General features: G+C 38.7%; 1 protein-coding gene across 4 annotated transcripts in view; it reads left to right on the top strand.

The window, feature by feature from the left end:
* The window catches only part of Eml4 (EMAP like 4), a 136,151-nt gene that overhangs the window by 99,466 nt on the left and 11,220 nt on the right, over positions 1 to 25,465 (top strand). For all 4 annotated transcript variants that reach the window (XM_048353052.1, XM_048353051.1, XM_048353050.1 and 1 more), the window contains 8 exons: positions 2,402 to 2,536; positions 2,650 to 2,785; positions 9,598 to 9,749; positions 11,595 to 11,720; positions 11,805 to 11,936; positions 13,079 to 13,146; positions 20,619 to 20,707; positions 23,098 to 23,195. In XM_048353052.1, coding sequence (XP_048209009.1) covers positions 2,402 to 2,536; positions 2,650 to 2,785; positions 9,598 to 9,749; positions 11,595 to 11,720; positions 11,805 to 11,936; positions 13,079 to 13,146; positions 20,619 to 20,707; positions 23,098 to 23,195 — 936 coding nt within the window. The remainder of the gene's footprint in view (positions 1 to 2,401; positions 2,537 to 2,649; positions 2,786 to 9,597; positions 9,750 to 11,594; positions 11,721 to 11,804; positions 11,937 to 13,078; positions 13,147 to 20,618; positions 20,708 to 23,097; positions 23,196 to 25,465) is intronic.

Below are 25,465 nucleotides of genomic sequence, written 5' to 3'. Positions count from 1 at the left end.
AAATGGCCAGAAGTGGCGCTGTGGCTCAAGAGGCAGAGTGTTAGCCTTGAGCAAAAAAGGAAGCCAGGGACAGTGCTCAGGCCCTGAGTTCAAGGCCCAGGACTGGCAAAAAAAAAAAAATCTGTTATGTAATTGAGACACTTTAATGGTAGTAGAAAGATTAGTGAGAAAGAACAGTGAATCTAGAAACAGTACACAAAGCAGTTACTTGATTTACAGCAAAGCTAGTGCAGTGAGCAAAGAGTTATATTGGATTAACTGGTTATCCATATAGAGAAGAATTAATCTTGACCTCCTTTTTTAAATAGCAGTCACAAAAATCTGTTTTAGATGGATTATAGATCTGAGGGTGAAAGGGGGGAAAAAACAATAGAGCTTTTAGAAGAAAAATGTAGGACATCTTTATAAGCCATAATTGGGGAAAATGATAAGTGTATTGGCTCATGGTTATAATCCCAGCACTTGTATAGTACAGGCAGGAAGACCACAAGTTCCAGGCCAGCCTATGCTATCTAGTGAGATTTTTCTAAAAAATAAAAAAGGAATTTCTTTTCATCAGAATTCATTAAGAATGTGAGAATATTGTAATATGCAATTCTAATAAAGTACTCATATTGAGAACTTCTGTACTTCAGTTAGAAAAACTTCACGCCTGTCACAAAATATGATATCTAGGTAATAAACATATGCAAAATGTTCAGCCTTATTACCAAGAAAATTCAAATTAAAACCACAATGATAAACCACTATGCACTTAACAAAGTAGTTTATGGGATAAAGACAAAGATATGAACCAAGCACTGGTGGCTCATGCCTGTAATGCTAGTTACTAAAAGGTTGAGCTCTGAAGATTGTGGTCCAAAGCCAGCCTAAGCGAGAAAGACTGTGAGACTCTATTTCCAGCTACTAGAAAACTGGAAGTGGCTCTGTGGAGAGTGCTGGCCTTGACCAAAATTGTAGAGGGCTAGTCTTGAGCAAAAGTAGAGCTCTGGAACAGCATCCAGAGCCCCAGCTTCAAGTCCCCTAACCCTTACCACCATCACCAACAACAAAAGATGAAGAGATGAAGGTTGATAAGGTTGTAGAGTACCTAGAACTCATTCTGTGTTGTGTGCTTGTACAGCCACTTAGGAAGCTATCTACTGACAGTATTTTCCTCTCTGGTTATAAACCCAGTAGAAACATACTTATAAGTTTGCAAGAAGACAAGTAGCAATGCTATTTATTTATGATAGCCAAAATAGTAGAAATTACCCTAATCCAGTCAGCATAATGTTAAAACCATATTTTATACAAAGAGTAGTATGCATCAGTTAAACAAATTACAACTACGTGCACTTAAATGAGAGGATCTCACAAATACAGTATTGAGAAAACAAGCTAAAAGTAAAGAACATTGTTTATAATTCCATTTAAACAGATAAAAACTTAGCACAGGTTTAGTTAGTTCAGTTAGCGGAAGAGGATAGTAACTGGAAAGGGGACAGATCCTAGTATTTCTGGTTTCTTTGCATATTTTTTTCAGACCAAATTTAAGTGCTTACATGAAAGAGTTTCAATTACACAAGTCAGATTATGCTTCTTAATCATTGTTACTCTTTCCATCTTTCATAATTTTGGTTTCTAGTATTCTGTTTCTGGTTGTATTCTGTTTCTAGCTTTATGAAACTGTACATTGCTCTTGTATTTAATAATCCTAGTGTGTTTTCTGAATATATAAGAAATTGAAATAACCAACTGTAGGGCTGGGAATGTGGCTTAGTGGTAGGGTGCTTGCCTAGCATGCATGAAGCCCTAGCTAGGTTTGAGTCCTCAGTATCACATAAACAGAAAAAAGTTGGACGTGGTCTTAAATAGTGGAGTGCCAGCCTTGAGCAAAAGAAACTTTGGGACAGTGCCTAGGCCCTGAGTTCAAACCCCCAGGACTAGCCAAAAGATAAAGAATAAATAAACTATAAATCATATATACATGTCTTCCAAGTTCAGAGGTTTTATAAATAAACAGTATTAGAGGTGATATAGTATAAGAACACCAGGGAGCTGGGAATATGGCCTAGTGGCAAGAGTGCTTGCCTTGTATACATGAAGCCCTGGGTTCGATTCCCCAGCACCACATATATAGAAAACAGCTAGAAGTGGTGCTGTGGCTCAAGTGGCAGAGTGCTAGCCTTTAGCAAAAAGAAGTCAGGGACAGTGCCTCAGGCCCTGAGTCCAAAGCCCAGGACTGGCAAAAAAGAAACACATCAAATTTTAATTTTTATCCTAAAAATTTTCAGGAAAATAAATCATGGAAAAAAGATATTTCTTCACAATATTTCTATCTTTGATTATCAGGAGCTATAATTGGTATTTGATATCAGGAAGAATATGCTATAATCTAAAGTTTTTCTATTTTTCACAGACAACAAATGAAGTTGTTTTGACTGTGGAGTTCCACCCAACGGATGCAAATACCATAATAACATGTGGCAAATCTCATATTTTTTTCTGGACCTGGAGTGGCAATTCACTAACAAGAAAACAGGGAATTTTTGGGGTAAGGATTAGAATGTTGTGACTTCCTTAGGTATAAAATCTAATCTTTTTAAAATTCTGTGAGCATCAAATCATCATGCCATAGAGGAAGCTGAAAATTCTCATTCATTGTAGAAATATGAAAAACCAAAGTTTGTGCAGTGTTTGGCATTCTTGGGAAATGGAGATGTTCTTACCGGAGACTCTGGTGGAGTCATGCTTATCTGGAGCAAAACTGCTGTCGAGCCCGCACCTGGGAAGGGACCTAAAGGTAAAGCATTCTCCTTTTATTATGTAATAACTTACACAAAATTCTGAAGACCAGAAGAGCAGCACTTTGAGTTCTCTCCTGTTTACCTATCATACCTTAAGCACACTCCAGCTCCCTTATTCTCATTAGAGCCACTACATCAAAACATGGAAATAAACCTGAGTTCAAGTAAAGGAATACTTGCCTGCTTAAAAAGTCCCAGCCTCTCCTCCCACTGAACTGTACCTGGAATAGAAAACTGTGGTATTTGTACTAGCAGTTTGAAAACTTTGTCAAGCTTTTTTAGGGGTGGGGGTGGGGGGATGGGTGAGGCTACTTGAGTTTGAGCTTAGGGCCCAGCACTTACTACCTTACTACTCTAGTGTTCTGCCACCTGAACAAGATTCCAGTACTGTGGCTACTTTTTAGTTAAGCTCTCTTTTTTTTTAGTAATGCCAGCCTGTATTGTGAACCCCTATTTTTATTTTTTTGATTGTGGGACTTGAACTGAGGGCCTGGGCACTGTTCCTGAGCCTTTTTGTGTTCAAGGTTAGTGCTCTACCACTTGAGAGCCATAGCACCACTTCTGGTTTTTGAGTGGTTAATGGAGATGATAGTCTCATGGGGACTTTTCTGCCTGGGCTAGCTTTGAACCATGACCCTCAGATCTCAAGCCTTCTGAGTAACTAGGATTGCAAGTGTGAGCTACCGGTGCCTGACTCCCCCTAATTTCTTTTATCCCAGTCATACCTTGGATAACAGATAAGCACCACTCTCTTGACTTTTAGATAAGATGGGGATCTCTCAAATTTTGCCCAGGCTGGCCATGAGCCATGTTCCGCCCAATCTCAGCCTCTTAAGTAGCTAGGATTATAGGCATGAGCTACCAACCCAGACTTATCAAGAAAATACATTAATCTTGCCTTTGGTGTCAATATAAGAGTAAAACATTGAGTGGTATTAAAATACTATTTTCACTACAGTGTGGCATTTAAGTTTGGCATTGTTTAGGCATTATACTACTAAATTGGTTTAATATTTTCCAAGTCCCCTCATCTGAACTTCTAAACTTCAGGGCTGAGTTGATTAGAGATGAATAATAATCTTAACCAGACACATGATGTCACTTACAGTCCTAGTACTTGGGAGGTCATATACTTACATACATAGCCAGATCCTGCTTCCAAAAAGAAAAAGCAATCTTTAAATTATATTGGCAGTTACCGACTACATATTTTTAGTCTCTTTCAGTTCAGTTCAAAATTCATATAAATCAGAAGGATGGCAAAGGGAGCAGACGGTCTTTAAAAAGTTAGAGCAGTACTATCAGCTGCCTTTCTCACTTACTCTCTTCTCTTTCCAGGCACATCTATTTATTTGTTCGGTATCAGAAATGCCAGAAACAGCATGATATATGAAAACAGTAACTTTATTTGTTGACATAGTCTCCAACACTGAGCAGAGTTTGAGTGTAATATTAGTGTGTTGAGATACGGGGATCGGGGAAAGGTTCTGAGGTTCTCAGTTTAGTTTTTGCCTAAAAATCTTGTAGCTTACCCTGTATGCAGAACAAGTCTGTATATGTACAAACAGGAAACCCAGGCTCATACATCTCAGAGCACATTGAAATAAATGACTGTATTGTAGCTTGTGTTTCTTTCGTGTAGGGGACTTCATTTCTCTAAGGCTGAGAATTTTATGTATGCAGTGAAAAAAAATACAAGTGCTATACTCATTCTAACTCAGGTCCAGGTAGGAAGCTGTTGTGTTGGGAGTCACTTCACCAACTGTTTTTGCCATTAGTTGTTTTTTAGATTAGAGTATTACTTTGTTCCAGGACCCAGTCTGAGCTATAATCCTCCAATTTGTGATTCTCAGCATAGCTGGGATGAGAAGCACTTGTCACTGCAAGTGGCAGAGAAAGCCTTTATGCTTTCCTATGATTAGGACAAGTGTGCACCACTGTGCCCAACCATTGGTTGAAGTGGAGTTTCACAAAGGCCAGCCCAGGTTGGCCTTGAATGACAATCTCCCATTCCCACCTAAGGCTTATTACTATTTATGAATTGGTAAAATTTATTTCCCACACTCATGAAATGGTTTTAAATTTGTTCTTATCCGAAATAATCATGTAAGTAGAGTATCTACAGCCCTGCTAAAATGTTCATTTTCTTAAACCTTTGTCAGATTTCTTTACAGTACTAACAAACATACATTTTTATCTGCTCATCAAATAATCAGGATGGGCTAGTTGATGAGTACAACCTAAATTGCAGTGTCTTCCTAATACTTGATTGGGTATTTAAGAAGGCACAGAAGGCCTCCAAGCATCTTCATTTGTTTGGCACCGTAAATTTGCTTTGTAAAATATAACTATTAGGCAAGAATGGGAAGATTAAAATTAACCCTGGGTAGATTTGACCATGGGATTAAGCCTGGCAGTATAGTAGGTTTTTTAACAGAGAAAATTATTTTTCATGACAAGTATCTCAAATATTATTTGACTCAAACTGGAATATCAGAAATGTAGGCTCATAAGAAAACAATCTTGGGGGGCTGGGGATATAGCCTAGTGGCAAGAGTGCCTGCCTCGGATATACGAGGCCCTAGGTTCGATTCCCCAGCACCACATATACAGAAAACGGCCAGAAGCGGCGCTGTGGCTCAAGTGGCAGAGTGCTAGCCTTGAGCAGGAAGAAGCCAGGGACAGTGCTCAGGCCCTGAGTCCAAGCCCCAGGACTGGCCAAAAAAAAAAAAAAAGAAAGAAAACAATCTTGGGGCTGGGAATGTGGCCTAGTGGCAAGAGTGCTTGCCTCTTATACATGAAGCCCTGGGTTCGATTCCTCAGCACCACATATATAGAAAATGGCCAGAAGTGGTGCTATGACTCAAGTGGCAGAGTGCTAGCCTTGAGCAAAAAGAAGTCAGGGACAGTGCTCAGGCCTTTAGTCCAAGGCCCAGGACTGGCAAAAAAAAAAAAAAGAAGAAGAAGAAAAGAAAAGAAAACAATCTTTAGCTGTACCAGTGGCTCCCACCTATAGTCTTACCTACTCAAGAGGCTGAAATCTGAGGATCACAGTTCCAAGCCAGCCTGGGCAGGAAAGACTGTAAGGTCTTATTTCCAGTTAACCACCAGGAAACTGGAAGTGTCACTGTGGCTCAGAGTGGTAGAGCACTAACGAAAAAGCTCAGGGACAGCACCCAGGACCTGAGTTCAAGCCCCACACCCAGGCATGGGTGGGGGAAAAAACAATCTTTGGCTATAAACTTGCTTTATAGGTAAATGCTGTATTTTTCTAAAATCTTTGGTAATTTCTTTAAGTTAAGTGCTATTTTTTGTTGTTGTTGAGCTAAATTAATGGTTGGGTTTCCTCAGGAATTAACTGCAAGGATGAAAGGAGGAGGGTGGGAATATGAGTTGATACAGAATATTTTAATTCCTGATGAGCATTTGTTCTTCATTTTTATTTTCTAACAGTCCATCATTCTGGCAGGACCATACAAATTTAACAATTTTTTTTACATATTTAGAACAGAAGTTTAAATTAAACACAGAAAAGCTTCATTTTAGTTTATTTTTCTGGAGAACTATGAAACTCCACACCTGTTTTTTGAAATTTCTTACATGGTTGTTTTCAGACTATTCTTGTTACTTTGACCTATATAGAGGGATAAGGCTCAGAACATTCTTTCTCTCAGTTGCTCTTTCTTCTTGGGCATGTGAATACAGTCAGAGTAGTGATAACTGATTATGTGGTCATCCTACTAAACACATAGTATTGTTCAAAATGTTTTGATGATGAATGTTGATGTAAATGGAGGCAATTGACCTGAACACAGGTTTTCTGGAAGTCTACTTCTAGCTCTGCTGAATTAGACAAGCCTTCTCCTCAGTCCTTTGCCAAATCTACCCATCCATTAAGCATTTGTACCACTAGCGTAATTTGTAGTCAGCTGTAGCTTTCTTTCCTTCTCCTTCCGTTTCTTCTTTTTTTGCCTTCCTCTTTCTCTTTTTTTAGAAAATGAATGGTTTTTAAGCTTTTCTTTCTTTCTTTCTTTTTTTGAAGGAACCTAAAGACTGACTTTTGACTTTGGCTGTATTTAGGCAAGGTTCCATCTTCCCATTTCAAATCTGGTAATTAATTCTGTATAATAGCATCTTCCAGGAGGCTTTCCTAACACCAGCAATCTTAGTCACTAGCTAAAATCTTCTCTGGATAAACATGAATACCAAAGAAAAAGATTTGAATAGTGTAATTTTATCCTGACAAAGAAAGGCAATGTGGAAGCTGTGCATAGTAACTGATAGCCACTTGTTTCCCCAGCATAGAGGAGACTGGTGCAGGAGGATCACAGCTTAAGAGCAGCCTGGTTATGTAGAGATTGCCTCAGAGGAAAATGGGGTGGGAAAAAAGTTTAATAGAAACATGGGTTGTTTACTTAAAGTATCTTTTATGAGCCAGATGTTGTTGGCTTTATCTTCCTCTGGCTACTCAGAAGCCTGAAATCTGGAGGAGAGCAGTTTAAGATAACACAGGCAGAAAAATTCACTACGTTACATTCCTAAATAACCAGCAAAAAGTAGGTCTAGAGGTGTAACTCAAGCAATCAAGTATCAGACTAGCAAGTGTAAGAAAGACCCTGAGTTCAACCCCCCTCCCAGTACTATGGAAGAAGGGGAGAGGAAAAGGAAAAAAGAAAGAGGATATGCTTTTTTATGTATGTATACAAATTTATACCCACCATTCCCTTAGTAAAGTTCTATAGACATGCAAAAAAAAAACAGGCCTTTTGTATTTATTTTTTTGTATTTATTTTTATTATTATAAAGGTGATATACAAAAGGTTTATAGTTACATAAGTAAAGAGTACATTTCTTTTTCCAATTGCTATTTTCTTTTTTAAAAAATTGCTTATACCCTGGGCTGGGGATATGGCCTAGTGGCAAGAGTGCCTGCCTCGGATACACGAGGCCCTAGGTTCGATTCCCCAGCACCACATATACAGAAAACCGCCAGAAGCGGTGCTGTGGCTCAAGCGGCAGAGTGCTAGCCTTGAGCGGGAAGAAGCCAGGGACAGTGCTCAGGCCCTGAGTCCAAGGCCCAGGACTGGCAAAAAAAAAAAAAAAAAAAAAAAAAAAATTGCTTATACCCTAGCAGAAAAGGAAATGCAAATAAAAACAACCCTGAGATAGCACCTTACCCCAGTCAGAATGACCTATACTCTGAACTCAGGCAACAACAATTGCTGGAGGGGATGCAGAGAAAGAAGAATCCTACTGCACTGCTGTTGGGAATGTAAACTAGTACAACCATTCTGGAGAGAAGTCTGGAGGTTCCTCAAAAAACTCAGGATAGACATCCCTATGACCCAGCCATACTGCTCCTAGGTCCTCCCAAAGACAGATAAATGAACAAACACGTCAAAAAGATTAAAAAGGCAATGAAGGGGAAAAAAACCTCTTTATCTTTCTTGGAGTTTATTTCAATAAATATCATTTTATATGATCACATGCATACAAGCATTGTGCCTTTGTGTTCTCTCCTCAGAATATCCTCCTTTAGTCTCACGGTTTATGAATGCCTAGAGTCCCAGTGTATTTTAGATCTAGCTTCCACATATGAGTGAAAACGCGCTATTTGTATCTCTCAGCTTGGCTTATTTCATTTAGTTTTGTTTCTGTGTAAGTCCTGGGCCTTGAATTCAGGGCCTAGGTGCTGTCCCTGAGCTTTTTTTTTTTTTTTGCTCAAGGCTAATGACCTACCATTGAGCCAGAGCTCCACTTCTAGGTTTTTGGTGGTTAATTGGAGATAAGATTTTCACAAACTTTCCTCCCCAGATTGACTTTGAACTATGATCCAGGTCTCAGACTCCTGAGTAGCTGGGATTATAGGCACAAGCCACTAGCACCTAGCCAGGTTGTGTTTTAAAATATGGAACTTCTTAGCATTGCCAACCACTATTCAAGCATCCATTGCCCGCTTTTTTTTCAGTATTTTTTCCAGATGTGTGGCTTAGTGGTACAGTGCTTGCCTGGCATGCATGAGGCCCTGGGTTCGATTCCTCAGTACCACATAAAAAATAAATAAAAGATAATCCTTCAGGTCACAGTGAATATTAAATGTTATGACTGTTTCCTCAGCGGGAAGCCAAAGGTTTGTGCAGTTTCAGGAACACTTATGTGAACCTTGAGTTTTGGTCATAGAACTGTCTCTAGCTAGCTGTGGTATGCTATTGCTGTACCTCTGCTTCCGTACCTGTGGCCTCAGCTATACAATCAGAAGAGTAATCAACCATGAAAATGGAAGTGAATGAAGCTCTTGGGTTAAGATATATTTTTACCCTGTTGTCTATGCAGTTAATACTACTTTGTCTTATTTTTTAAAAAATATTTACAGGATAAATAAAATTGACATAAATGCAAAATATTTACATTTTTACTACCTGTCTTTTTTTTTTTTTTTTTTTTTGGCCAGTCCTGGGCCTTGGACTCAGGGCCTGAGCACTGTCCCTGGCTTCTTCCCGCTCAAGGCTAGCACTCTGCCTCTTGAGCCACAGCGCCGCTTCTGGCCGTTTTCTGTATATGTGGTGCTGGGGAATCGAACCTAGGGCCTCGGGTATACCAAGGCAGGCACTCTTGCCACTAGGCTATATCCCCAACCCACTACCTGTCTTTATGGAAAGCTTGCTAAGAATAGGTTTTTGATTGATTATTCAGTCATTAACTTTTGAACTTTTCACTTTGAAGTTCTTCCACGGCTTTCTTTCACAAAGACACTAAAGCCTGATGAAAAGTGTTACATTAATGTTATCATTTTATTTTCTCATCATAGGTGTCTACCAAATCAGCAAACAAATCAAAGCTCATGATGGCAGTGTGTTCACACTTTGTCAGATGAGAAATGGGATGTTATTAACTGGAGGAGGAAAAGACAGAAAAATAATCTTATGGGATCATGATCTGAATCCTGAAAGAGAAATAGAGGTAAGGCTTAAACAAAACAGAAAACCAGGGATGGGAATGAAGTACCTAAGTTCCAGTGTATACAGAGTGACACACTTAACTTTAGAACTTTAAAACTTGAAAGTAATCTTTTAAACAGTAAGCTTAATGAGAACTGATTATCTGCAATGCATCTACTTCATGATCTGAACAGGTATAAGCACAGGAAAGCATAGGTATTATATGTTCAGTGAAAACTGGCTAAGTAATTTTAAGTCTCAGAAAATAAAATGATTAAGAGTTAAGCTGAGCACTGGTGGCTCATGCCTGTAATCCTAGCTAATCAGGTTGAGATCTAAGGATTGTGGTTCAAAGCTAGCCTGGGCAGAAAAGTTCATGAGACTTTTATCTCCAATTAACTACCAGAAAGCCAGAACTGTGGCTCAAGTGGTAGAATGCTAACCTTGAACAGAAAAGTTCAAGGGTACCCAGACCCTATATTCAAGCTTCATGGCCAACAAAAAAAGAAAAAGTATTTGTCAATAATTCTTGAAGAGCAGATTGCATGGGTTACTCCCAAATTTTGTACATTTAAAATTTGACTTTATGATCAGTGTTAGAATATATTATGCCATCAGCAGGGAATTAGTTCTATGGTATTTTCTCCCCCACAATGGATATTGTGGTTCACTATTTGCTTATAAACTGTATTTAAATCATCTATGATCATATACAGTTTCCAATAGAAATATAAATGCTTGATAGTTTTTATATCTTGTTGTTAGGACAAGGAAACAAATCTTTATATATATACAGTATAGACACAGGACTTTTTCCTCCAGTATTTTCAATATACAATAGGTGTGTACTTAATTTTGCGTGTTGAAATAAATACAGTGCCCACAAATTAGGCCATTTGTGTGTTGTTTTTAGTTTACAAAGAAATTTGACAAGTATTATTTTTATATCTAGATCTTTATAGCAGTCAAGATAGATCATACCTTATTACTGTATATGTTATGGATAAAGAAAACTTTTCTAGATTAAGGGACTTACCCAAAAAAAGAACATCAATAACAAAATCAGGTCACATTTTTATGTGCTCTAATAGAACTTCTTCCCTATTTTAGCCCTTAGCTCTTGAAATTATCTATAATGTAAATTTGAAATTAACAGAAGTGAACTGGGAGCTAGACACTGAGGGTTAATGCCTTTAATCCTAATTAGGAATCTGAGCCCTCAAAAATCAAGGTTTGATGCTAAAAAGTTAATGATACTTCATCTCCAAAATAACCAGCAAAAAGCCTAGCTGAGGGGCTGGGGATATGGCCTAATGGCAAGAGTGCTTGCCTCATATACATGAGGCCCTGGGTTCGATTCCCCAGCACCACATACACAGAAAATGGCCAGAAGGGGCGCTGTGGCTCAAGTGGCAGAGTGCTAGCCTTGAGCAAAAAGAAGCCAGGGACAGTGCTCAGGCCCTGAGTCCAAGCCCCAGGACTGGCCAAAAAAAAAGCCTAGCTGAATACATGGCTTAAGTGGTAAAGCACCAACTGAGCAAGCAAAGCAAGTGTGAGGCCCTGAGTTCAAATCCTGTTACTGATGAAGAAAAAAAGAAGCTAGGAATGTAGCTCAGTGGCTGAGTACTTGCCTTGCATGTGGGATACCCTAGGTTCTGTTCCTAGCACTATAAAAATAATAATGATGCAAAGAATGCTGGTTATAATTCATTATAACTTACATCTAATGAAATGTAATTGTAATATACAACTACCATATAATCTTCAAATTTAGAATTCTGTCATTACACCATAACTGCTGACATGCAGCCAGTGTTCAGGTAGTAATTGATACAAGTTAGTAACTTGACAAGTTTACTTTTTCTAGGTTCCTGATCACTATGGCACAATTAGAGCTGTTGCAGAAGGAAAAGCAGATCAATTTTTAGTAGGCACATCGCGAAATTTTATTTTGCGGGCAACATTTAATGATGGTTTCCAAATAGAAGTACAGGTAAGCTATCTGATGTTGATGCTTAACAGAATAATTTTGATGATATTGTTTGGTTCTTACACTAATGATGTCTTTCATTTTTAGGGTCATACAGATGAACTTTGGGGTCTTGCCACACATCCCTTCAAAGATTTGCTCTTGACCTGTGCCCAGGACAGGCAGGTGTGCATGTGGAACTCAGCAGAACACAGGTTGGAATGGACCAGGCTTGTAGATGTGAGTGAATCAAGATGTGTTCAATAATTTCCCCACCCAGGGGCTGAGAATGTGGCCTAGTGGTAGAGTGCTTGCCTAGCTTACATGAAGCCCTGGGTTCGATTCCTCAGCACCACATATATATAGAAAAAGCCAGAAGTGGCACTGTGGCTCACATGGTAGAGTGCTAGCCTTGAGCTAAAAGAAGCCAGGCATAGTGTTCAGGCCCTGAGTCCAAGCCCCAGGACTGGCAAAAAATATAAAAGTAATTTCCCCACTGAAATTCCTACTGTAGTCAGAAATAGGAAAGAACTAAGAATTGCCTCAAACCAAGTTTTTTTATGATTTGGTGAAAGAGTGAGGATAACTAGGGATGGGCTTAGTATAAAATGAATTCCAGATATAACACAAACTCAGTTTTAAAAACAAGTTAGCTAGGGCTGGGGATATAGCCTAGTGGCAAGAGTGCCTGCCTCGGATACACGAGGCCCTAGGTTCGATTCCCCGGCACCACATATACAGAAAACGGCCAGAAGCGGCGCTGTGGCTCAAGTGGCAGAGTGCTGGCCTTGAGCGGGAAGAAGCCAGGGACAGTGCTCAGGCCCTGAGTCCAAGGCCCAGGACTGGCCAAAAAAAAAAAAAAAAAAGTTAGCTAAATAAAAGTTTAATGCTTTGTCAGTTTCAATATAAAAAGCATAATGATTTCAAATATTTGTCAAGCATTAGTTGTTAATGGGCCTCTAAGTGGTATTGCAATTGGTTTTGATAGATGCTGATCACTAACAGACTCCCCTGTCTTGTTTTGATTGGTTTCTCACTGTTTTCTCCCTGCCTTCCCCTACCCACATAACATACCTTTCTAGCCTAAAAGGTGCATACAGGTTCTTTGCAGACTCCAAACAACTGTGCAGATGTGATTATCCTTGTTGTTCTGCCTGGCCACAAGTTGGCTATCCTCTCCCCTCACCATTCTGCCATCATCGCCCCTTCAAGCTCTCCAGTTGTGTATCATCTAATATTCACATGTTATTTCTCTTTGACTATAATAAATGTGATCAGAATTCCATGAAACAAACTATTTTCAAAATTGTGTCTTCAGTGTTCCTGTAGATCTAGGGAGACTTGCTCATGTACACCCCAACAGTTCTCTGTCTCTTTTCTAGGAACCAGGACACTGTGCAGATTTTCATCCAAGTGGCACAGTGGTGGCTATAGGAACGCACTCAGGCAGGTAGGATCTTTGAATGATCTGAGTAATCTAAAACAGTGGAATATTTAAACTGTTACTCTAGAATGTTCTTAATCTGACTAGAGAGTAACTATTATATAGCACACTTAATAAGTTTGTTGCTTTTATCAGTTATGTACACTTAGTTCATTCTTTACTGAGCACCTACCATTTAATACATACAGTTATTGTGAGTATTCATGTTACATGAGAGAGCACATAAATTTATGCCCATGTGGATCCTACATTTTCACGTGTGTCGAGAGTAGAAGCAGACTTAGAAAAAACAAACATAATTGTGTTATAAAAAATTTAGCAGCCATAGGGAAAAAAGTAGAGAGATGGAGGTATTGCAAGTTGCAAAATGATAAACAGAATAGGCAGACTTAATTCTCCTTAGAAATATCAGAAGATTTCTCTTTATTGTCTTTTTTGCAAGAGAAGAGTTGATGTTTATAGAGCCCAGTTAAACTTTTATAAATTGTATTGTACCTTTTTCCAGCCTATCTATCCTGCAGAGATACATAATAAAGGCATGTTTCCTAAAATCATTAATAACCGGTCTTGGAGACCTATTTGGTACCTTTCCAGGGTCTTTAAGTAACATATGTTTATTATCTAATCAAATTTGGTTGCGTAGAGTTTTTGTTGTTAAGTGGGCTGAGCATATAGCCCAGTAACAGAATGCTTGCCTAGCATATGTGAGGCCCCAGATTTGATCCTCAGCACTGAAAATAATACCAAAATACCAGTCTTAGTAGCTTTTTGTTGTGTTTTAAAAATTCAAAATAGCAACTTTCTTATTGGCCTTTTGGGTACCAGCTTACCTATCTGGATAGTGAAAACATTCAAGTTTATTCTCAGATATCTCCAAAATTCAGAATTATAGGAAAACAAATCTTTAATGATCAGTAAATTGTAGCAATATAAATAGTGATGCTATTTGAACTTTTTTTTTTTTTTGCCAGTCCTGGGCCTTGGACTCAGGGCCTGAGCACTGTCCCTGGCTTCTTTTCAAGGCACTCTGCCACTTTTGAGCCACAGCGCCACCTCTGGCCATTTTCTATATATGTGGTGCTGGGGAATTGAACCCAGGGCTTCATGTATATGAGGCAAGCACTCTTACCACTACGCCATGGTCCCAGCCCTAGTGATGCTAGTTGAATGATGAAATCTTCGGAGCTTTGAATTAAAGCTGCTTGGGAGAGCAGTTGATAATTAAAGAAACCCTTAGTATCAATGGTCATGTAGTTCTAGGGCCACAGTTTAGGAAAAAACAAAGAATGCTTAAGAATGTGTAGAGTTCCATAATCTAAAGTTACTTAAATTGATCTATACCATTTCTACAATAAATGTGAGCATCAGTAACTTGAAACTGTCTACAATAACTATAGTACTGTTACAGAAATTACTTTTGTACACACTAACACTACGTATCAAAAACTTGATTTTATTTCATGTTATTTATCCTGAATATTGTGGATGCTTGATTCATTTTTTCCATAATGTCCCTCATCATCTCCTAAAGACATCCACCTCATCCACCTTTTGTCAGTTCTAAAGTTTACCTTTTAGCACTCGAATTAAGCATATTAACTTTTACTTTGGTTTTTTAACCTCAAACACCATTTTACTTTTTGGGAGGCATATTTTTACAAAATTGAGGGCTGTCAAACAGCAGATCACACAAAAGACTTAAATACACCACAGTACTCACTGTGAGTTTATTTATTTATTTGCCAGTCCTGGGCCTTAAACTCAAGGCCTGAGCACTGTCCCTGGCTTTTTTTTTTTTGCTCAAGGCACTAGCACTCTACCACTGAGCCACAGCACCACTTCTGGCCTTTTCTATATATGTGGTGCTGAGGAATCGAACCTGGGGCTTCATATATACAAGGCAAGCACTCTACCATATTCCCAGCCCCTCACCCCCACCCCCAATGCCAGTTTGTCCATATCAACTGAGCTGAGTAACGAGTAAATGGAGTAATTTTTTATTCTGAAATTTCTTTTGCTTTTTAAAAAAATCTTTTTTTTAAAACAACAGTTAGTCAAAATCACGTGTAGTAAATCTGCAAATAAGGGGAAAATCATTCTTTACCATGGAATATCATCTTGGTTCATAGCCTTTCATAGATGCCCTTTGTTGGGTTGAAAACAAGCTTTCTTCTCTTTTTTGAGCATGTTTAAACATGAAAGGGTGTTGGATTTTTATCATATGCCTTGTCTGGTTTATTGAGATGATTTATTGGTCTTCACCCTTATTAACATTATTAACATGTTACAATGACATTAAATCAGTCTTAAAATCCTAGGGTAAATCTCACATGGTCATAGTGTATCATCTATTTTATTTGTTACTGGACTCAGCTTTGTTGCACCCATTCATGAAGAATATTGGCCTTTAGTTTCTTATGACTGCTTTATATGGCTTGTTTTGTTTTGTTTTTGTTTCTGTTTTTTGCCAGTCCTGGGGCTTGGACTCAGGGCCTGAGCACTGTCCCTGGCTTCTTTTTGCTCAAGGCTAGCACTCTGCCACTTGAGCCACGGTATCACTTCTGGCCTTTTCTATATATGTGGTGCTGAGGAATCAAACCCAGGGCTTCATTTATGCAAGGCAAGCACTCTTGCCAGTAGGCCATATTCCTAGCCCCTTTATATGGTTTTGATATCAGAGAAATACTGGTCCTAAGTTCTTTCATAAGGCTGACATTTCAAAGTTCAAATGATTTAAAGCCATACATATTGATAAATGTTAAGATATACTAGGAATCATTAGTTATCAAAATCTCAGATTTATTTGAACCAGTCATTATAATCTTTTTAATTAATTTCACTTTGGTGTGCCACTCATTATTTTCATATGTAACATTTTTCATTTTTTACAAAACTTGAGTTGGTGGAACTTAAAGTGCTTCATAAAGCTCACAATACATCTGAACCTATATCATTTTACATACTTATTGAAGATACTCTATTTGATTTTTCCACGATCTGTTATCCTTCCTGTTTCTGCCGTGTGTGTGTGTGTGTGTGTGTGTGTGTGTGTGTGTGTGTGTGTGTGTCCCCGTGTGTCCGTGTGTCCGTCCTAGGGCTTGAATTTAGGGTGTGATTACTGTCCCTGATATTTTTGGGCTAAAGGCTAGTACTCTCCCATTTGAGCCACAACTCTACTTCTGGCTTTTTGGTAGTTTAGTGGAGATAAAGAGTCTCACAAACTTTCTTACCCAGGTTGGCTTTGAACTGCAGTACTCAGACCTCAGACTCTGGAGTAGCTAGGATACAATGTAAGCCAGTGCCATACCTGGCTCCTTTCTGCTTTTTGAATCTAGTTTCTCAAAATTCCACTTTCATGCACAGGTGGTTCACATCTATAATCCTAGTTACTTTGGAAACTGAAATTGAGAGGATCATGGTTAAAGGCCAATCTTGGCAAAAAGCACACAAGAGCCCATCTTAACCAATAAGAACATCTGTGTCCAGTAGTAAACACCTATCATGGGAAGCATAAACAGTACTCTTCCCCTCTGGCTTTTTGATAGAAGGAAGAGCCTTAGGTTTTCCTGCCCCAGTTCGCTTCTAACTGTGATTCTCGGGTCTCTCTGTCTGCTTAGTAGCTAGGAGCCACTCATGAGCCACCAGCGCACAGCTTCATTTTTATAGTTTCTTATCTGTTCCTGTCAACTTATTTGTATCACACCTGTCTCTGCTACATTTAATCAAAATCTAGTTCACATCTTCAGTTGACTTTTTGCTGTGAACTTCGTTATTCTGATTACCCATAATACTTTGAACTATTTACCATATTGGAAGTTCATCCTGTCTCCCCAATCAAACTTCAGACTCTTGCTGGTCATCTTTCTTCTCAGGATCCCTAAATGTCAGTGTATGTGAAATATATATTCCATTCATGCAATTACTCATCTCCAGTATGAAATGGTGAAAAACACAAAGGCCAAGGCTCTGTTGTAGTTTGGCCACTGATTTGTTGGTCGATGACTAGGCAGGATGTAAGTGTTCTAATTGGAAAATGAAAGGCTTGAATTGGGTTTTCATTCCTGTTTTGGAATTTACTTTTTGTGCCAGTTCTGGGGCTTGAACTCTAGGCCTCACACTCTCACTTGGAATTTTCCACTCATAGCTGGCACTCATCCACTTGACTAGTACTTCCACTTGGGGCTTTTTGCTGGTTAATTAGAAATCAAGAGTCTTGCATATTGTCTGACCAGGCTGACTTTAACTCAGTCCTCAGATCTCAGCCTCCTGAGCAGCAAGGATTAGTCAGGTACCTGGCTTTTCCCCCTCCTTTTCTTCCTAGCTACTATCTTTAATCAGTGAATGACTAAAAATTTTAGAGTTCTACACATGCACCAACAGGTATTCTGGGATTTTATAATTCTCTACAAGAGTTTCTAAAACAATTAAATAGAGTGCACTTTTCCTAGGAAGACTGGATGTGATTTTAAAGCAAGATCAATTAATTGGGGCTTCTCCAAAATAAAATTAACTTTTAAATGCAGGAGAGAATATGATAAAATGTCTGTATACTCATTACAGATTTGAAGCCTGATACTTAGAGTGGCTTTGTATCTGATGATTCTTTAGTGTGTATGTTATTTTAGTTGGAATATTATGATGTACCTTTTCTGAAGACAGTCACTGGGTGTCAGCCTTGGCATTTCTTGGCACAGAGGAATTTTACATTGCCAGCCATAACAATTGATTGGAACACTAACATTTTTAGAAGAAACTGATAATCTGTGGGTGCTGTCCAGTTGCAATAAAGTATGTTTCTTATGCACCTTTTGACAAACTGAAATGATCAGAAAACATGTAGTATATGGCTTCAGAGTACATTTGGCCTTTAAACAAATATTCATGCATAGGGACTCTCTGAGTAGATGACAAAATATATCGATTAACTGCCTGAAAGTCCATGGCTTGAAAAACTACTGAAGTTTATTCATGAATATATTTAATTATAAAGGCTTGTATTGAGATGTAAAGAGTAGGTAGGGATCGTACAGTTTGTAATCTTCTATCTTGACATTAAGGCATGCTCACCAGTGTCATTAAGCTTTTTTTAATTCTCACAAGTTCTTCCCTCTCTTCTAAATAGAGAGAAGGCAGGTGGGGATTAGCTCTGTAAAACAGTACTCTCCTAACATATTCAAGACCCTGAGTTTAATTAATAAGGGAGAAACTGCCTTTTCCCAAACATTAGTTAAAATGCTTCAAAAGTTGTAAGCGCTGTCATTGGCTTTGGTCATGTTCAAGACTAATTAAGCAAGTGCAAGTCTTTGACCTCAAACCCCAGTACACCACTTTATTTACTTATTATTTCTACTCATGTAGTACATACTGTGATATAGGTAATATTCAGTTTTAATCTCTTTCCAACTAGGTAGGCATGCTGTCTGTAACCTGCTTTTTGCTCACTTGTGCAACCTTCAGTTGTCTGTCTTTAGTGTCTGTCTTTACTGTGGTCTTTTGAAGCATCCTTTCTTTAAAGTGTTCTTTGACAAAGCTCTGAAGATATTCATTTATAACATATTTGGATTTGTCATTGCCTTTTAGAACGCACTCAAATTTTTTTCTTTGCCTATAAATGTAAATGAAAGGTTAGCAAAGACTATGGAGCTTTCGTGTACTTTTTTTTTTTTTTTTTTTTTTTGCCAGTCCTGGGCCTTGGACTCAGGGCCTGAGCACTGAGCACTGTCCCTGGCTTCCTTTTTGCTCAAGGCTAGCACTCTGCCACTTGAGCCGCAGCGCCACTTCTGGCCATTTTCTGTATATGTGGTGCTGGGGAATCGAACCAAGGGCTTCATGTATACGAGGCAAGTGCTCTTGCCACTAGGCCATATCCCCAGCCCTTTCGTGTACTTTTATACAGTTGCTGGAGTACTGCTGTTCTCTGGCACCTTCATACCATTCCTGGAACTTCACGCCTCCCTGCTCTATGGGGAGCTACACAGCTGTTACTCCTGCCTGTTCAGCACAACCCAAATCCTCCATCTTCTTTTTTTTTTTTTTTGGCCAGTCCTGGGGCTTGGACTCAGCACTCTAGCCACTAGGCCATATTCCCAGCCCCTCCTCCATCTTCTCTAAAGACTTTTCTATGCTGTTATGTGAATTCCTCTATTATACTTAGTGACACTGAGATGACTTATCACTCTTTATTTCAGTCAGCTCACTTCCTTTTCCCAATTTCTGGTACAGCAATTTTCAAGAATACTATCCTTGTTGTCCTCTTATTTTAATCTTTCTTTAAGCTTTCTACCCCTCCTCCCCCATGCTGATACTAGGGCTACTGGAGCTTTAATTCCCAGCCTAAAGCTCTTGTTCAGCTTTTTTGCTCAAGGCTGGCATTCTACATCTTGAGCCATGCTTCTACTTCTGGCATTTTGCTGGAGAAGAGTCTCTAGGATTTGTCTGTCCAGGCTGGCTTCGAACCATAATTCTCAGATCTCATCCTCCTGAGTAAGATTACAGGAGTGTGCCTCTGACACCACCTTTAAGTATTTTTATTAGCTTACATTATTATACAGGTAACGGTTTCATTGTTACATGTCCATACATGTTTATTAGATACTCCAATCAGTCTTGCCCCTCTATCACCCTGGTTTTATTTTTGTATTAAAACAATACCTAATAAAAAGACATTTAGTGAATACCAAGTGGGAGTGCGAATAGGAATAGACTGTCACTGTTTGTTAATACTGCAACAAACTGAATTTTACAAAATGAATTTATCCTTCATTAGAAGAAACATATGATACTTAAAATATTAGCTGGGTGCTGGTAGCTCCAGCCTTTAATCCTAACTACTCAGGAGGCTGAGATCTGAAAGTTATAGTTCAGAGCCAGCCTAGCAGAAAGTTCAGGAGACTCATCTTCAGTTAATTACCAAGAGAGTTGAAAGTGGGGCTAGGAATGTGGCTGAGGTAGAGTGCTTGCCTAGCATGCATGAAGGCCCTGAGTTCGATTCTTCAGCACCACACAAACAGATAAAGCCAGAAGTGGAGCTGTGGTTCAAGTGGTAGAGTGCTAACCTTGAGCAAAAAGAAGCCAAGGACAGTACCCAGGCCCTGGGTCCAAGCCCCAGGACTGGCAAAAAAAAAAAAAAGCCGAAAGTGGAGCTTTGGCTCAAATAGAGCACTAGCTTGAGCACGAAAGCTCTGGTACAGTGCCTATGCTCTTGAGTTCAAGCTCCAGGACTAGCACAAAATTTAAAAGAAGAAAAAAATGATTATTGTTGAAATTTTTTCATGTATTTTTAAAAACTTGTTATTATAAAGATGTTATATAGAGGGATTGCAGTTATATTGTCAGGTAAAGAGTACATTTCTTTTTGAACAGTGTCACCCCTTCCCTCACTTTCCCAGAGAAAAATCTTAAGAGTGGAGAAAAGTTCAGCAGCCATTTTTTTTCTATAAATGCTGGAATTTGAAGAATTTTTTTTTACTTTTTAACAGGTGGTTTGTTCTGGATGCTGAAACCAGAGATCTGGTTTCTATCCACACGGATGGAAATGAGCAGCTCTCCGTGATGCGATACTCAATAGGTAGGCACAGTCACCCTCCTCCAGCCTGATACTCACAGCACTGTACTGTAACTGTGTACTCGGACTTCTAATGGAGCCGATTCCTTTTCTTCATTCTCTAAAGTTGTACAGTATTGAAAATAAAGTTTCTTTGAACATCAGTTTAATTGCTGGAAACTGTAAAAGATATGCTAAAGTTAACATCCAAAGTCATCGAATTTTATTTTAGAATTAATTATTATAGCAATATTTGCAAATTGAAAACCACATTATTTCCTCCCTCCCCCCCAAATTAGGACTATACATATATAGGATTTTGAATGTATACTAGGCTGAATTAAGATATTTAGCAATCTCTTCCTTTTATATAAGGGAGTATAAGAAGCTCTGTTGGCTCATGCCTGTATCATAGGTCCTTGGGAAGATGGTAGTTCTAGACCAACTGGGACAGTACAGTTCTTAAGACCTTTCTTAACCAATAGCTAGCTGGTCATGCTGCTTTTCATTTGTCATCCCAGCTATAACAGGAAGTCTGAAGTGGGTAGATTCTAGTCCAGGCACAAGAAATGAGACCTTTCTCAAATACAACCAGCCCAAAAAAGGGCTAGATGTATGGCTCCACGATGGAGTACTTGTTTAGCAAGAATGAGGCCTCAAGTTCAAACTGTGGTACCACCAAAAAGAGAGAGCTTGTATGAGGAGTGGGGATGTATGCATCTCAATGGTAGAGCGCTTGCCTACTGTACCCAAGGCCCTGGGTCCAATCTCTTACACCATAAAAATGAGAGAGCCAGACCGTTTAAGCAAACCTGTAATCCCAGGTAGGAGGGCAGAATTGGGAGGATCATAGTTTGAAACTATTCTGGGCAAAAAATTAGTGAGACTTCCATATAAACAAACAAGCCCGTTGTGGTGGTACATGCTTATCATTTCAATTATGCAGGAAGCATAAAAGAGTAGGATTGCAGTCCCATGGCCAGCCCTAGCAAAAAGCACAAGACCTGTCGGAAACATAGCTAAAGCAGAAAAGGGCTAGAGGCATATGTCAAGTGGTAAAACGCTTGTTCTAGCAAATATACCTCCAGCCCAGAGTTCAAGCCCTAGTGTAGCCAGCAGAGTGGGGAGGTAGGAGAAAAATAATCATACTTAAAAATATATGAGTATTTTACACCCTTTCAGTCCTTTGGCTCCTGTTACATTGTTTTTAGTCACATTGATTTGTTAATTAGGTAAAATACCAGTACATTTATAAGAATTGCTTTTTTTTTTTCATTAAAGTAGCTTCATTTACCTTTGACCTTATCCATTGTTCATAGTGTTGTGTCTGTAATAATATCTCAAATACTTGTTCCTGTTACTAATGTGGTTTTTATTTATACCATTCTTCTGTAGAGTTAGTCTGCTGTTTTCTTACATTGAAGAAGTTTTGTCTTGTTTTTACTTATATTGGGGCCTAAACCCAGGGCTTTACTTAGTACTCAGCTTGCTCACTAACAACTGGTATTCTGCCACGTGAGCCATACCTCCAGCCCAGGATTTTGCTGGTTGATCAGAGGTGTAATCTCCAACTAACTTTTCTGCCTGGCCTGGCTCCATTTTCCATGTCTCAGCCTCCTAAGTAGTTAGGACTTTCAAGTCTGAGCCACTGGTGCCAAGCATTGTCTTGTTTTTATGGTACTGGGGATTGAATCCAGGGTCTTGCACATGCTAGGCAAGTGCTGTACCATTGAACTTCATCTCCAGCCTTGAAAATACATTTTATGGTTATTGGCTTAAGACCAAAAGGATCTTTTTTTTTTTTAATTGCTTCCTGGTTGTTTCAGTAGAAGCACAAAATACTATTCTCTCAATTGAACAAAGAAAGTGCTCCAAGCTGTAAACCTAGTCATCCGGAATCAGCAATGTTATTGTTTTTTTTTCCGTAATCTGTTTTATAATGGTAAAGTAGCAATTAAAATCTGAAGGTCAAGGGATTTTCTTGGCCATTTTTTACCTGCTTACTAGCGCTGTGGTAGGTTCAGTGGCAGAAACTGCAAAAGATAATAACCTAGACTCTTCCCAAAAGAACCTACACTGTAACTGGGATCGTGTGTGCTCAGTGAACTAAGCAGCTATGCATCCAGCTTGCTGAGGTGAGTAACCGTCTAAGACCAGCTTTTAGCTAACTAGGTGAAGAGAGCGTCGGTGGTCAGTGAGCATCTCCAAGGAAGGCTTCTCTGTAGGGCTACATCACTGTTTGATTTTCAGGTATCCTGAGTGATATTGTATTCATTTGTAAAATGCCAAATAACAGTTAAATTACCAACAGTTAAATTTGGAACATTTGCAAAATATCACATAAGTCTACTAAAGTAACAGTAAATCTCTAGACTTCTTCCCTATAGTGAACACTTTCTCCTGTTTCATTCTAGATGGTACCTTTCTGGCTGTAGGATCTCATGACAACTTTATTTACCTCTATGTGGTTTCTGAAAATGGAAGAAAATATAGCAGATATGGAAAGTGCACTGTAAGTAGTGAAGCAAAATAATTTGTAAAGTGGTAGATTTTACTTCTGCTAAAGAGTGAATTGTTTATAGCTGTTGTTTTGAAGTGTTAAGCTATGCTAAACTTTAATCTTTATCTTTGAAAACAGACTGCCTGACTTCAAAACATTATAGTTCCCAGTGTGCTCTGGAAATAATAGCTCCTTTTGATGAGAGCTTGATATTTGACTAGTTTTATGATATTTCTTAAGGTGGTTTTTTGTTTTTGTTGCCAGTCCTGGGGTGTGGACTCAGGGCCTGAGCACTATCCCTGGCTTCTTTTTTGCTCAAGGCTAATACTGTACCTCTTGAGCCACAGCACCACTTCCGGCTTTTTTTTATATATATATATGTGGTGCTGAGGAATGGAACCCAGGGTTTGAGGTATACGAGGCAAGCACTTTACCACTAGGCCATATTCCCAGCCCTTAAGGTGGTTTTTCACTTTGCAGATTATATTTTTATTATCTTTAAGTAATTGTATAAAAGGAGTTACAATGCAGCATGTCCATTTGTGAGTACAGTGCGTCTGGATCACTATATTAAAAAACAAAACAAAACAAAAACAGGGAGTGGGAAATAAAAGGCCTCTGACTTATAATCTCACTGTTGTTTATCTCTGCCCATCCTTGACACCCTTCCAATATCCCTTATCATTCTGCCTCTAAAAATGTCATCTTAGCTGGATATGGTGGTGTAATCCAGCACTCAAGATTCACAAAGAGGATCATGAGTTTAAGGCCTTGCTCAAGTCCCACTACCAGCATGTGCTGACACAGATAGGCAGATAGACACACACACACACACACACACACACACACACGAATTAGTTCTCAGAAACATATACATCTTAACAAACAAACAATTGTTATTTTTCTTTTCCTTCGGTCAGTGCACATTAGAATTTGAACTACCTGGGGATCTTTTCTGAACTGTTCTTGTTGAATATTTATAATTCATTGGAATAATTCTTTAAGGAAGGTTTTGTTTAAAGCATTTTAACAGGAAATTGTGTATAAGATGTTTAATGAAATGTGAAATTCAACAAGAATGATTAAGTCATTTCCCAAGTGGTTGTCATTTAAGCCCCAGTATACCTGTCTTGCTCTTATGACATTTCATTTTGAAGAATGTTGTGTTGTAGCTAACTGTTCAAGTCTGGTGCTGACTGTTGTTCTAGCCATCACAAAACGCTAAATTTGTGGAATTGGAGCTTCCTGCTGTTATCTGGAAATGGTGGGGAAGCCAGCTTTGTATATTGTTTCCTAAAGTATATTAAAAAAGAGGGACTGGGGATATGGCCTAGTGGCAAGAGTGCTTGCCTTGTATACATGAAGCCCTGGGTTCAATTCCCCAGCACCACATATACAGAAAATGGCCAGAAGTGGCGCTGTAGCTCAAGTGGCAGAATGCTAGCCTTGAGCGAAAAAAGAAGCCAGGGACAGTGCTCAGGCCCTGAGTCCAAGCCCCAGGACTGGCAAAAAAATAAAAAAGAAACTATTGCTACTATAAAAAAAAAGAAACATATACATCTTATAGTAAGCAAAATAAACTTCAGACTCATACTGAAGTTTATTTTGCTTACTAGGGATAGATTAAATATCCATATCCACAGTAATTGAGACCAGACATGTTTCAAATTTCAGTCTTTTGGATTTGTGAATATTTGCATATTCATAATTAGATGTGTTATAAGGATGAGATTTGAGTCAGAACATAAAATTCATGTGTTTCCTGCATAGCTTATATATAGCCTGGAGGTAATTTCATGCAATATTTTTATGCACCTGCATTTTGACCCACTTATCACAAGGTTAAGTCTGGGAATTTCTACTTGTGGCATCATGTGGTTACTCACAAAGTTTTAGATTTGGGCATCTTTCACATTTAAATTTTTAATGTTTACATTAGTAATGTTCAATTTGTGTAAACAAAGACCAGGCAAGCCATTTACTCTTTGAAGGAGAGATTTGTTTCTTTGGTATGTTTTGTACCTAGGCTTCCAATGGCATATTTAACCTTACCTAACAAAACAACCTGAGAGCTGGAGATCTTCCACAATTTTTTTGTCTTGAGAACAATTATGACTCGCTGGTTATTAATATTATTAAGTCCACCTTTTAACCTATTTATTATTACCTTAATATTTATGATGTGGACTAGATAGTATTACTTACTGTAGTAAAATCAAGTTAAATATTCAACTGTAAAAATTTTTTGGATGGCTAAAATTACCCTGTCCAGCTCCAAATGT

This window comes from Perognathus longimembris, chromosome 8 (assembly GCF_023159225.1).
Source record: "Perognathus longimembris pacificus isolate PPM17 chromosome 8, ASM2315922v1, whole genome shotgun sequence".
In the NCBI taxonomy this organism is placed as follows: Eukaryota; Metazoa; Chordata; class Mammalia; order Rodentia; family Heteromyidae; genus Perognathus; species Perognathus longimembris.
This window is presented reverse-complemented; position numbering and strand designations above follow the sequence as displayed.